Source organism: Mycetomoellerius zeteki, unplaced genomic scaffold, assembly GCF_001594055.1.
Source record: "Mycetomoellerius zeteki isolate Tzet28-1 unplaced genomic scaffold, Tzet1.0 scaffold25, whole genome shotgun sequence".
Lineage (NCBI taxonomy): Eukaryota > Metazoa > Arthropoda > Insecta > Hymenoptera > Formicidae > Mycetomoellerius > Mycetomoellerius zeteki.
In genome coordinates, this window is record NW_017257227.1 from 316,711 (window position 1) to 331,386 (window position 14,676).

The 14,676-nt window shown below is 34.9% G+C and overlaps 1 protein-coding gene across 4 annotated transcripts; it reads left to right on the forward strand.

Annotated features, from left to right (window-relative positions):
- The first annotated feature begins 6 nt into the window (after positions 1 to 6).
- On the forward strand, positions 7 to 12,837 carry LOC108723811 (uncharacterized). Of its 4 annotated transcripts, none has more exons than XM_018449804.1 (13): positions 7 to 190; positions 1,951 to 2,183; positions 2,959 to 3,161; positions 3,244 to 3,524; positions 3,608 to 3,875; positions 3,956 to 4,689; positions 5,027 to 5,299; positions 6,341 to 6,598; positions 7,666 to 7,974; positions 8,271 to 8,488; positions 10,620 to 10,736; positions 10,836 to 10,954; positions 11,315 to 12,837. In XM_018449804.1, the coding sequence occupies exons 2-13, from the start codon at positions 1,975 to 1,977 to the stop codon at positions 11,485 to 11,487; spliced, it is 3,162 nt and encodes a 1,053-aa protein (XP_018305306.1). In that variant the 5' UTR covers positions 7 to 190; positions 1,951 to 1,974; the 3' UTR covers positions 11,488 to 12,837. The 4 variants fall into 4 exon arrangements, with proteins under 4 accessions (XP_018305306.1, XP_018305309.1, XP_018305308.1 ...); XM_018449807.1 differs by having other exon boundaries at positions 3,265 to 3,524; XM_018449806.1 differs by lacking the exon at positions 7 to 190 and adding an exon at positions 326 to 342.
- The last annotated feature ends 1,839 nt before the right edge of the window (positions 12,838 to 14,676 follow it).

Consider the following 14,676-nt stretch of genomic DNA (forward strand, 5'->3'; position numbering starts at 1 on the left):
CCGCCATGATCGTTTCGGCAGTGTTGTGTAGACTCTCGAAATTCTTCGGCCATCAGGGATACGAAAACACGTCCATTTTCCAAAGCGCCGTAGACGGAATCGCATCCCGCGCGCATCTACCGATCACGCTGTGCCCTGCAATGGCGGTGTAGACGTCGTCGGGGCGCAGAGCTCGCTTATCTCACGTAATGTAAGTATTTAATCTTGTTGCGATTTTTACGATCTCGTCTCGTTTCATATATTGAATATATCGCGGTATCCAGGAATGATGGCGATGCTGACGACGACGTCGCGCTCGCGCGTGCGAGAAATACGGCGTTGTAGGCTGCAGGTAGGCTGCAGGTAGGCTGCAGCATGCGCTCGCGACAAGACACTTTCGGCAACTTTCAGCTCGCTCTACCGTCCGATCGTACTTTCGAGAACTCGCACTTGTACTTCCATATTGAATACGTATTCGCCAATTTCGCGCGTGTATCACGTCTGTCCGCCCATCGTGAAAAGAATCGACGTTGCATCGATAATCCTTGTTCGTCGTATATACGGTGCAGGGACACTTATACGGTGCGATGCGCTTTGCGTTATCCGCGCGAAATTAGGGCGTATCAGGTTAGGACGATCAGAGTCGTGCGGTTGGAAGCCGGAGGCGGCGTGTTTGCAAAATTTTCGCGTTTGCTCCTTACTTGCCCTTCGTGGTCTTCCCGCGCGAGAACACGGAGGGAGCGAATCCGATATAATCTACGAGATCGATAAAGATGTGTCTCTGAATCGTAAGTTATGATGTAGCAATATAATCCGATTGAAATTGCGTTACTTGTATTTTAGCTGTAAAATTTCCGTTAGAATGTTAATCTCTTTCCCGCCTTGTACAACAAACTACACGATGTCTTGTTGCGTCTTCTATTCCTGTCCTGCTTTTAGAAATATGAGTCATCGAAATTGATTGGCAGTTACAAAATGTAAATAGCGCTTGTATTGTATACATATGTGATGTGATTCAAGTTCAATTTCATTATTATTACAAATATCTCATAGAATAGCTTTAGAATAGCCTTTTTTGTATTTTATAAGTTATATTGTATACATAAATTTTACATATAACGAATAATATTTTTTAGAGTATTAAAATAAATTTTTAGAGCAAAGTAACTGCAAAATGGAATGAAATATTAACCTTCCATGAACTAGATGGGGTGACGTACCCTAGCAAAATGAATTTCAATATAAGCCTGCTCTTTTTAGCTGAACTTTTGCACCAGTTCATCTTTCTTCCTTTTCTCTTCAGGAGGAAAGAAGAAGAAAAATGAACTAGTGCAAAAGTTCAGCCAAAAAGAACAGGCCTTATAACTTCATAAAAAGTACCGTGCGCATGTTGCTAGTCTCGTGTAACTGAAGAGTGTGTTATTACCAATTATACTAAGTTATAGTATAATATACTATACTTATGAAGTATAGCCTGGGATATGAGATATACCCATATATAGGGTGGTATTCATAGTCGGATCTCATATTCAAAACTGTTTTAAGTACAGTCTTAAAAAGTCACAAATCAATCAGAGACCGGTATTCATAGTCGATTCTTATATTTAAGATCGGGTTCATCCAGAAGCACGACTACTCACTGAGCGCTTAGTAAGCTCTTAGTTGCATCTGATTGACATATTCCATTAGATCTAAAAATATAGACCAAACAGGTATAAGAAGCTCACTGAGTGCTCAGTTTGCAGTTGTAGTACTGAATGCATCCACTGAATGCACCCATCGTCTTAAGTACAGTCTTAAGATGTTATGAATCAATCAGAGGGCTACGTTAGACGTTACTTAAGACGGTTTTGAAATAAGAACGAATTGTGAATACTGGCCATAATCCATGTTGATTTTCCACCTGATTCGCGTTCATTTATTTAATTAATAATAAACAAGTAAGATTTAGAATTGTAATTATTATTTTAGACTACATTGTGGCTTGTTATCTGAATGGACAATAAGGTGGATGTGACGGAGGCTGAAAATATTTCAATGATTGGAACATCTGGAATTTTTCACTTGCCTGACGTACCAGAGATATCGGAGGCATTAGAATCAACTGGTCTTAGTCCCTTGACTTCTTCCTTAGATCAAGCTCTCACGCTACAAGAAGATAAGGCTCTTTCGTCCGAAGTTAATATGGGCATTGAAGATACATGGTAAAAATATGTCTTCTGTAATTTGAAAATAATTTGTCCAATTGTACAATATCTTTTTGAAATATGCAATAAATAATTATTAAATATTATTCATATTCACATGGCTGCAAAGATATCTCGCACACCAATAAGAATTACGTGATTTAACAGAGGCTGTGCATTGTTTGTACCTAATCACCAAGTGACATATTAAGCTAGACAGTGTTCAAGCTGGTCAAGTCATTATTCTGTTCACTGAGTGATTGAATATGATTGAGTTTTATAGATTAAACATATAGATCCAATCAATTGCATTGAATTATTCGTTGAACAGGCTTGTTGTAACTGCTTCATTCAGCTTGAACACGGCATATGATAGCGGGTGACATAGTAGTCACTTTAAACTGCTTTTATTATAACTTGATGTTATCTTTGTTGTATTAGAAAATTCGTTGCTTGTACAACTTAAACGTTCTACAAATCAGACAATGTATTGTGTAAATAATATTTGATTAATGTATACACACACACACACACACACACACACACACACACACACACGCACACACATAATGTAAATATATTTTTTTAGTGAACTTATAAATTTTATATTGATTTCTACAAGTAGTATGTATCTTGTTTGTATATATCTGATTGATCTCATCTTTAACTAACAATAAAATTAATAAATTAATTAAAGACTTCTTTACTTAAAAACAAATAAAATATACATCACTGAGCATTAGATGCCCAGTCTAATGCCTATCTTTAATTACTTCTTGCATCATCTTCTTAGGACTGAAGCAAACAGTTCGACATCAGACTATGCGATTCCTCTTCCTCCACCGCCTGGATTAAATGATTTCACGGATATGGGTGCCGATCCTATTGGTGATTCTGGAACTGGTATAGAACACGGTCCGTTTCTGCCACCGGGTACACCAACACTTAACAATATCTTTGCAGAGGCTGGAGATTCCCACGATGATTCGCCAATGGGTGAGTGTATGTAACGTAGTGTCTGGAATATAAAACTTATGACGATGCACGATATATTTTTATCCTTTATAAATACTTTCAGAGGTAGTTGTTCTGCCTGCAGGCGTCTGTGGACTTCGTAACTTGGGTAATACCTGTTTTATGGCAGCTGGATTGCAATGTTTGACTGCGACTGCTCCTGTCCTACGACATTTCTTGGATTTACAGCAGAGAGGAGAGAAACTGCCTCCACCTGGGTCACTAATGGCACACTTCAGTGTACTCCTTGGGAAAATGTGGTCCGGGAGATATAGTGTACTCAGACCAACAGAATTTAAGCAAACTTTAGGTGCTTACCATTCACAATTCAAGGATTATAGGCAAGTAAGTGCATAATTGTTAATATATTTAATCAACTGTTTATTAATTATTATTTAGTATAAGATTGTATCATATATGTTTAATAGCATGACTGTCAAGAATTTCTGGCCCTTCTGTTGGATTCCCTCCACGAACAAATGAATATGGCAAAGTGTGCCAAGAATTGTCAAGTTCCATTATCTACGACCACTGCCAATTCTTTTAATTCTATTGAAAATTCAAATGGAAAGATCCTTTCCCCTGTCACTGCCACAGCTAACTCCATTTGTAATTCAGATCTTTTGGAAATGTACGAATGTTTGTCTCCAGAATGTCCAAATAGTCCAAATGTGACTATGGCTGGTTCACCAAGAGGTAGGAAATTTATACAATATGTAGAATGTTATATCTTTTAGATGTTGTATTTTGAATGTCATTTCTCGATGTTTTATAAGAGTTTGATTCGTCAATTGGAGAGCTCGATAGTATCACGAATTCACCGAGAGATTCACCGTTAAATGGTGAAGATGATGAGGAGACGCTAGATTCGGATGAAACCATTGAGGCAAGATCGAACACCTTCATTCATAACAAAGTGAACGAGGAAGGCGCAAATGAAGTTACTCCGACACGATCCTTGAGATTAGACACGTTAATTGAATTGTCGAAAAGTGTGCCTCAGTATGGTGGCTTATATGATATTCATAAAGAGGCTAAGACGAGTAATGCCAATTTCTTGGTAACGCAACAAGAGTGTAATAATGAAATTCATTACGACTCGCAGAAGTTTCCCAAGGATAATGTCCGCAGGATGCCGTTAGATAATTCAAATCTTATGGAGAATCATGATTTTGATAATAAGAGCGTTAGTATCAAACGCATAAAGGAGGTAAATGTCCAGAAGGTCAATGGCAGTCTCGATCCTGCATCGACTGGTTCTGATATCGAGTACGATAGCGGTCTCGAAAAGTGTAACGTGAAACGCATGAGATTAGACGATCAAGAGAAGAATCACAAGCATGATAGTCTTGGCAGTGAAAGCACCCAATGCTCGCGGATTCTACAGAATTATGGAAATGGCGCTATCGCCGCACAGGATGAACTTGAGGCGGATAAGCACTGGGCGAAGCATTTGCGATCAAATAGGAGTATCATTGTTGACACTTTTCAAGGCCAATTTAAGAGCATGGTAAGAACTTTGCTGATGGTATTGTTTGCTTATGTGGAGATTATACGTTGGAATTGATATCAAACATCATTGGTATTTATTGTAAAAATCTCCTATATTAAATCACAGTAGTTTTATGTCTTGCTTTGAAATAAAGAGGCAGGATTTATCCTACTTTTACAATTTATAATTTTCTACATAAAATGTATAATATGTATATATTTTTATGAGTGAAGTTTTTAAAGTCAACCTATTTTTTTTATTTAGAATAAGTTTTTTTTTAGTTATAATTTGAAATAGTTTTTGAGAAAACACTATCTGTAATGCACCGAATATTTACGATTTAAATATGTTTTAGGTTGTGTGTTCGGTTTGTAACCACATTTCTGTTACATATGAACCTTTTATGTATTTATCGGTACCGTTACCTCATGCCATGGAGAGGCAATTGAATGTCACTTATGTTCCTGCGAACGGTGACCAACCTATGAGGTGTGTTATTTCCTTAAATAAGCAGTCTCGAATTGGGAAATTAAAAGAGGAATTGTTAAAAACGCTTGGTAAAGAAGATATCTCGGTGACAAATATTGCACTTGCGGAAGTGTTAGAGAATCACATAGCGAAGATTTTGGTAGGTACGAACACATGTTTGTTTTCTTATATTGTTAAAATATTAAAATTAAACTTGTTTTAATAAAGGTTTTTTTGTATATTAATAATTTTTTCTAGTAATTGCTTGCTTTGTAAATATATTTAACAAAAAAGTATCACATAAATCGCAATACTAACGATAAATTGATCAATGATTTTGTTTAATACATAGATTTGTATATAGATTTGTATGTATATATATATATATACACATAGATATAAAGGTCTTTAGTAGCGACGCTATTTTATAAAAATATAGCATTATTGATAAAAAATATGATTTTACTATATATAAAGATTGACTTGCGCTCGTATTTAAAAAAATCTAAATAAAGATAGTCAAACCAGTACAGCTATAAATAGGCTTGTATTGTTACAAGCAACAGTTAACAGTCAACACTTGTATGTTGGTTGAAGAGTAAGAGTGGAAACATTCCAATGTTACGACACTGTGGAATATACACTATCATAGGCATGGACGTCTGTATTTACCGGCTCGTATTGGTCTGTGACTATCCTTATTTAAATTATAATTCTGGTAAGAATGAATTTAGGTCTTAATTATCGCTTCGCATAATCGAGCTTTATACAAATCGAAAGATATCAGGCTGTTAAAAAATAATTGGAGAGTTAAGAAGGTGGTATGTCGATTAGGATCGATTATCGCCGATACTACCCTCCTAAAAAAATTCTATGGAAGAACATTCTCGTAACGTGAAAACGTAGTTACGGGGCTACATTTCATCGTACAGGCTCAACATAGTCTTCTCTTTATTTTCTATCTATCCCCCCCCCTCTCTCTCTCTCTCTCTCTCTCTCTCTCTCTCTCTCTCTCTCTCTCTCTCTCTATCTCTCTATTATGATTTCACCAACGCTGCCGGTCTCTTATCGTTGTTGCTTTTTGACTATATTATTTTCCCCTTGCACCGTAGGTTTCGGGAATTACTTGCTTGCTGTAGCTTATCGTACTTAGGCGGAAACATCACTCTATCGGATTCTACATCAAGGTTTTAAATTTAAGGACGACAATACACTCTTGAGACACGTCAATGATACGAATCGATCGATATACGCCTTTGAACTGACGGAACCTCCCGATGCGTACACTTCGGTGTCTGATGGCGGTGGGGACCGTCCAACGGAGATGGATTCTTGCCAAAGATGTACTATCACAGGCGAGGAAGTGCCGTGCATGATATGTCTTGAGGAATTGGATGGCGATTTGAAGAGGCACAGCGGAAACAGCTGTAACTTTATCATGTGCGATCCGTGCATCGAGGTGAGAGTTTATCTAGAGACCCTCTTAGTCAGAGTTATAAAATAACATCTCTAATTTCGATTAGTTTTTTTTTTAGTATCATTATTTTAAGTAAATACGTCTATATGCATTATCATAGTCATATCATTTTACATGTGTACGACTATGTACACTATCACAGTTATATGTATATACTGCTGAAAAATATTACCGGTCTAATGACTTTCTTATTTCATGACTCTGATTAGAGGGTCTCTAAGTTTACCACGTTGTTCAAATATAACAAAAAAAATTTTTAATAAAAATTTTCTGTATTCATATGTTATCCTTATATTTTAATTAAATCCTTATATTTACTCGATATTTTCATATTTAATTGCAATTGCAATTAATTGTGGCGATCGTGGGATAAAAAGTTATGCTTTCTGTGCTAAAAATCCGGGTTCGTAATTCACCTAAAACATTAGATTTTACTTGACTTTAACCTTTTGGAAGGCAATAGCAAACCAGAATATCTATGCCATGAGAACCTCTTTTAGTAGGGCGTTCAGAACCGGCGTTAAAGTGTAGTTTCCATATATCTGTAAAAAAGGTCACTATGTCTCTAACAAGAGATTATGACAGCCAGAGAGAGAGCGAGCGAGCATTCATCCCAATGATGAAAAGATGGCAGTACCAATCTAGTGGAAGGGGTGTACGAACGAGGCATATATTGTCATTATTTTCACCTCGGGAAGGTCTGAGATAAGATTGTTAAACGTTCTAGCCGGACGGCATCATAATGATGCGTACGAGAACCAGAAATAGCTTTGCGTTTTTCAAAATGCTGAGGACGCTTTTTTAAAAGCAGAAGCGACTGGAAACGTGAAGTTGAAATCTCGTATAATCCGCAAGTTCAGTCTAATCCACAAGCCTGGTAGTCATACCTGGAACTCAATTCAGACTAATCTGATGCTGCCGTTGAATCTGAGGGTTCTATCTTATCAAATTTTTGCCTTGTTTTAATAGAAACAAAGCTTTTGCTGATATACAAAAGTGTTATACAAATTGAAATCATTTCAAATAAAGTCCAAGTTTTTACTTTACAGAATTATTTCAAAAATCAAACGGAGCCCCAAATGTGTCCAATGTGTTCCACGTACATGACAGCCTCATCGTTTACGAAAATAGATCAAACTGGTCGACCCAGGCCCACTGTACGTATTCTGAACGTACCTTTGGTATTGAGGCACGATACGACGAACGAAACGACGAATAATCGCAAAGGTACAAAGCTTTTTGGTTATCCGCACTTGATACGACTTCCATCAAGAGTGAACGCACGGGATTTGTATGACATCATCAAGAGAAATGTACCACATGAAGGACACTATACAATTCATTTCGTTGATGGACAGGTGAGATAATTTAATATAAAAGATAAATAACTTTTTGCAAAAACTTACAGCAAAACCATACTAATCTAAAAAAAAAAAAAAGAAAAATTTGTATAGTGCATTGTGTACGATTGATTGTCATAATCGGTATATTACAATAACTGAATCATATAAAATTACTTTGTTACTGAAATAATTACATAGTTTCAAAACAATAGCCAAAATAATATAATTATTAACATATTCAAATACTTCAACATAAGTCTAAATTATTAAATATATGTTATATTAATGTACAAAAATATTTTTTCTTATAGGGTCATCATTGTTCACGATGTATGTATACGGCGCATTGTACGGGATGTAGTGTATCTGAGACGGGAATGGTTGCGCTACAGAATGGTGATACGCTTGCGGTTCGTTATACCGAATATGTTCCTAAGATTCTGCATCCTATTGATCACCTTAGTGTCAGTAAGCAACGTCCGCACCATCCACTGTCCCTTTATGATTGCCTTCAAGCATTTAGTCAGAGGTAATTGATTTCAGTGAGTTATTTCAGTTGTGTTAGTAGAGGTATTCTCTCCTGTGAGAAATAAACATAAATATTTTATACAGGGTGTTAAAAAATGATTCAGTATTTATATGGTATAAATAGTACACACTATATACTGAGTAAAAAAGCCTTAGTTGAACATATGTCAAAAACTCGATTATTTCTAAGATATAAACAATTTTGTTTGTATCATAATTCATTTATTGGCTATGTGTCGTATGTGACGTGAAGATTACAGTATTTGCAAACCGTGTTCTGAATATTGTGATTCTATTTTCATATACACTTTATAATGAAATATTTCACCAGGAATCAGTAAGTTGACATTAACCAGCCGTTATGATTGGATGGGCATTATAAGAGATCACCTCATTGGATCTGTAATTCTCCCAAATAGATTATGCTACTTATCTCAATTTCCCTCTTTTTACATCGTATGCAACACGTAGAAGAGGCAATAAGTCAGTTGAATAATTATTATTCGAATTAACTAGCACCGCGCTACTGACCTTGACATATGTTGTCAAAGTCATAGCCCTGAGTGACCTCCAAAAGGTTTTAGATGACAGTTACTGTATGTTTAAAAATTATTAACAAATAAAACTTAAAAAATAATGTCTTATTTCTACTATATACAATATTAAAAACTACCCTTTCTATTCCTGCCTAGGGGCGTTCGACTTTCCATATGAAGCGAGGTCCACTGCACCTCCCCCTCCCCAGCCAAGGGGCGACAAACTTTCTTCTAAACAGAAGGAGAGGTGAGGTGAGGTAAAATTCGCTTCACGTGGGAAGTTGTACGTTCATGGCAGGGGGGAGGTGGAGTTGAAGTCACTTCCCTTAAAAAGTCGTACACTCTCAAACAGGGAGATGGAATTGGACCCCGCTTTGTATGGAAAGTCGTACATTTCTAAGTAAGGGAGAGGTAGAGTAGACCTCTCTTCGCGTTGAAAGTTGTATGCTCGTCAGTATATATAACAGAAATAAAACATCTTGAATTTTATTTGTTAATAACTTTTGAACGAACAGTGACCACAACCTAAAACCTTTTGAAGGTCACTCAGGGTCATGACCTTGACAACATATGCAGGGTTGCCACAGACTGGGAAAACCGGGAAAAGTCAAAGGAAAATATGTCTGAAATTTTTAAATTTGCTCAGAGTTCCTTTAACCTTTAGACTGCCGATATTTTTTCGTTAAAATAGTGGTTTTTTTTTCGGCATGGTATCCGTTAATCTGAATTACCCAAAATTGTATCTCGGAAACAGTTGAGCTTTCGATCTGTGTGTTCACTAAGGTTTTTTTAATCAGTATGATGTGTAGTGTGTAATATCTACTATATAAATGCTGAACGGTTTTTTTAAATATCTTTTATATGTGTTGTTAATTTAATTGCTAATATTCGTTATACAAATATATATGCATATACAATATAATATATATACACACACAGTGAGGTCCAAAAGTTTCGGAATGGTTAATTATCTCGGAAAGTATTGGAAAAATATTTCAAAGTTGTAGAGGTTTTTTTAAAAAGATCTATTTTACTTCTTATCAGTTTGACCTTGGGTGGCGTTACCAATGTCAGGCCAAGGTCACATCGAGTTTTTTAAGTTGAATTTTTTCCAGAATCTAATAACTGGTGTTAAGAGCTTTTCAAAACACATAATAAAGTTTATTTTTATTAAGTACTTTTCGAGTTATAAGGTTTGAAAGTTACAGTACAATTATTACAGAGAGTATGACCCAAGGTGTCCAACCGACAACACTAAAACCTCTTGAATATTGTTCAGGGTCATGCCCTAGATAACATTCATTAAGATCAGGGTGATTAGAGATTGTTTCTCTTATTTTCATTTTTACACTAAAATTTCATTTTTACGTAAAAATAAAAATAAAAGACACAGTCTCCAATGAGATATGACATAGAGTTGGCGACGCCACCCAAAGTCAAACTTATAAGATCAGTACAGAGATCTTTTTAAACCCTACAACTTTGTCTGAAACGTTTTTCCAATAAACCAATACTTTCTGAGATAATTAGCCGTTCCGGGACTTTTAGATCTCACTGTACACACATGTTTCATATGATTTTAATACTTTTTTTTAGTGAAACTTTAGACGAACATAATCCTTGGTTTTGTCCGAAATGTGAATGTAACCAATGTGCCACAAAAACGCTTACGGTACATCGGTATCCTAAGTTCCTCATTGTATACCTTAAACGGTATGTAATATTATTCATTGTATATTACAAATGCTATTAGATTGATGTTATAAATATCTTAGTAATCATGGATAGCTAATGTATTATTTTGGGTGGCAGATTTGTGTTTTATGAATGTGCGAGTATGAAGTTAGATGACAAGGTTACATTCCCTTTGGTGGGTCTAAGCGTAGGACGCCACCTTTATGATCTCTATGCCTGCGTATGCCACTTTGGAGGTGTGTAAATTTAAAAATGAAAAATTTTTTTTTTGAATTTGTTCATTTTAGAGAGAATTTATTATAAGAAAGTAAAAAATAGAGTTTTATTACACATATATTTTTAAACAGATTTATAGAAAAAATTGTTGTAGTTATTGATATAGGAGCATCAATAGGGTGAAACAGTGAAAACACGGTGCCATTATTTTAGCATCCATCTAAAAAAAATTTTTAATATCTAAAAATTTTTTTAATGGATGCTATACTTTGAATACTTTTTTATATTTAAACTTAAATATCTTTTCAAAAATAATTTACACGTATTTGGAGGTACATTACAAACTGATGAATTTTGTTACATGTCAAATAAAATTTTAGGTGTATCAGCAGGCCATTACACGGCGTATGCGAAGAATCCTCGTACGGACGTATGGTATTATTACAATGATGAGATTACGAGCAGGCAGAAGCCACAAGACGAGGATTTTAGCAATGCGTACATATTGTTTTATAGTCGACAAGGGACCAACTTGAAACCGTGCAATATATAACAAGTGGTATATTTATCTTGATAGCCGATTGAACAAGTCGAGCAGTCAAAGAAGGAACGAACAGGGCTGGTGACAAAAGGATGGACTGTGGCAAAAGGGGGGGATTGATATTTGCGTTCTTCCACGTGTATTCACTGTGAAAGTTATTCGCGTACTTTATATGTTTGCAACATTTCCTTTATCTATTTTGTTGCGCTTTTGTCTCCCCCGTGCATCCATCTCCCTCTCTCCTGCCTCTGCTAGGATATCTTTAAAAGTGTAACGGAAGGCGTACTTCATGCACGCGTTGATTTGCGCTCAGTTACATGAAATATTGATGATAGCTGTCGCCATGTGCGTTTCTTTCGTGATTTGTTATACGATTTCTTGATAAAAGTTAGCGATGTTTTCGCAATCGGTACTTGCCGGTAGCGTTTGCATTAGCGCAACTTAGGCCTGACCTATTTCGCGGATACTGTGAGAACTGAGCATATTTGTATTGAGCATATATTGTAAACGTATGTCGAATTTGTACAGTAGATGGTTAAATGTAGTACTCGAGAATTCTAAACACGTAATTTATTAGTGAATAAAGGTGGACATGTTATACTTGAAATCAAACTTGAATCACCGCACACTCGCTAAAAGCGGGACGTCACGCTTCGCCATGCTTTCTTCTTTATCTGAGCAGAGGAGCGGGAGGATATACGCTTACGAATAACAAAGTGTTGCGCTTATCCGATATTCCTTCGTTATTCAAGTGAGAGAACAAGAGGATTGTAAAGCGAAACAGAATATACACATTTTATAAAATGCAATTACGTTCATGGATTATTTATTAAATTAGTTATATGTATATATCGCAATTTTATTACAAGACACTAATCGCAGTTCAACATGCTCGTATTAGCACAGCATTGGTGTAATACTCATGTTTTTCACGCACATTTTTAAATTATTATAAATTGTTGTAATACGCTACATTATGACGCGTATACGCAACTAGAATCGGCTCAAAACATTTCTGTTTGTCAAATGTTGTAAAACCGACTCGAAGTTTCTCGATACTTTCTGTAGTATAAAAGAATGCTATTGCCGTTGCGCGCTAACGATTTCCTCCGAATCTAGCAGTTCTGGCCTTTTTACTCTTTTAATAAATTTATTTGAATGCACAAATAGCGCACGTACTAACATGGAAGTATCCTACGATTTTGATGATCTTTCAATATATTGTATTTTAGATCAAAATAAGAGAGAGAGGGACACAGTTTTTTTATACGTGTCCTTTATTCTGGTTTAAAGAGTACAACATAAACATTAAAAGATATAAAAATCGGAGAGGGACACTTGTGCATCTCGTAAGATTATTACATAATCTTACTAAAATACGTATGAAATATCCAGAAATAATAAAAATATAAGTTTTATTTAATCTTCCAAATTTTCTGCTATATATATATATATATATATAATTTTTTTTATGATTAGTGAATATTTGAATATCCATGTTTGTCGCTTTTGATATTACGACGGTGACATCTACTGTTAACTCTACAAAATCTGCAATGGCTAATATTGTGTAATTCGACAATCGATAATACAGAGTAATTTAATGTCAACAGAGAAATTATTTCTTCCATATCGATAATTGTAGAGCATATCAGTAATTACAGATTTCATAGAGCTATAAGGGGGGAATAATGTTACTATATTGAAATTGTGTTCCAAAATTACTGTTAATGCTGAAAATATGTAGTGCACGTAACGTAAACTAGATTTTCAGTACTGGCAGTAAATTTTGGAACGCAGCTTACAGCTACAAAACAAACGATGGTTGTCTTTTTTTTTTTAAACCTATATTAATAAAAGACATGAAAATGTTCTTTTGATCATTAAAATCATTTTGTCGAATAATAAGATAATTTATGCAAAGCAAGCGATTTGCGTGCATACACATACGTTTTCATATCAATTAATTTATGCATAATAATACATTCAATTGAATTCGGTATTTTCTTGTAGGGTATCAGCGAATAATTTTGTAGCGCTAAACCACAATATTTCGTTATTTTCGTGATTATATAAAGTGTGTATATATAGTCTAAATATATTTTTTTCTAAAACTGAGAATGTGATAATATTTTAATCATTGTGTACAGTTATATTATAATTATTATACAAGTATAGATTAAAGCAGTTATTTATACTCTAACAGAGTTTATTCCTCTCATTATTAATCTCAACTTTTATGCTATGTTTTTAGTAGATAATTAAATATAACGAAACAATTCGTATTTATAAAAAAGCTTTAAATGATTTATATAATAGAATATTCCTACTTCCCTCTTAAATGGCCGTTCTTATTGATGCATTTGCCCTACTCAACATATACATTGCACTTATTATGCTACAATTAATAGTAGCTTGCTTACACTTCGATCTTTATATCGTTTACGTTATGTATAGCTTAATATTATTCTCTTTGTTCCTCTCTTATGGCCGTTCTTTCGTCGTTTATGTTTTTCTGTTTTTCACTGTTTGTTATTCTCATGCATTTGATGTTACGATGTAATCTCTTCGTCTTCTCTAGATAAACATTTTCAGTGGATGTATTCTTATCCAGATCAAAGCTTGAAATCGATACATTTGAATTTCTATATTTCAATTGGATATACCCAGCTAACGCTAAATATTCCTGAAATATTCATAAAAGGTTTCTAAAATCTTCAAAAAACATTCCAAGAGTATTCTGGAATATTCCGAAATATTTACGGAATGTAAAAGCAACATTTAAATATCGGTTAAAAATTCTATTTATCGTTACGTATTCCGAGAATGTTCTATATATGTTCGGCAAAATTTTAATTTTTTCATAAATTCCAGATCCGATCGTCCCTGGATCAGAGAGAGAGAGAGAGAGAGAGAGAGAGACACACACAGAGAGAGAGTTTTAATTAAACCAAATTTTGCTTTGAAAAACACTTCACACTTTTACCTTAGAGCCCAATTTTGGGGCTTACTTTATAGGCATTTTTTTAACATCTAGAAGTCATAAATAACGGTACCTGAGAAAGTTCCTGCAACCCGTATAAAACCGAAAAAGTGAGACTTAATAATGCAACGAGAGATAGGATCTTTGAAGTGGCATTTTAATTGTAAAGTAGAAAAGAAAAGGAGAATGCAAAAAAACTCCGATGTAAAAAATTAAAA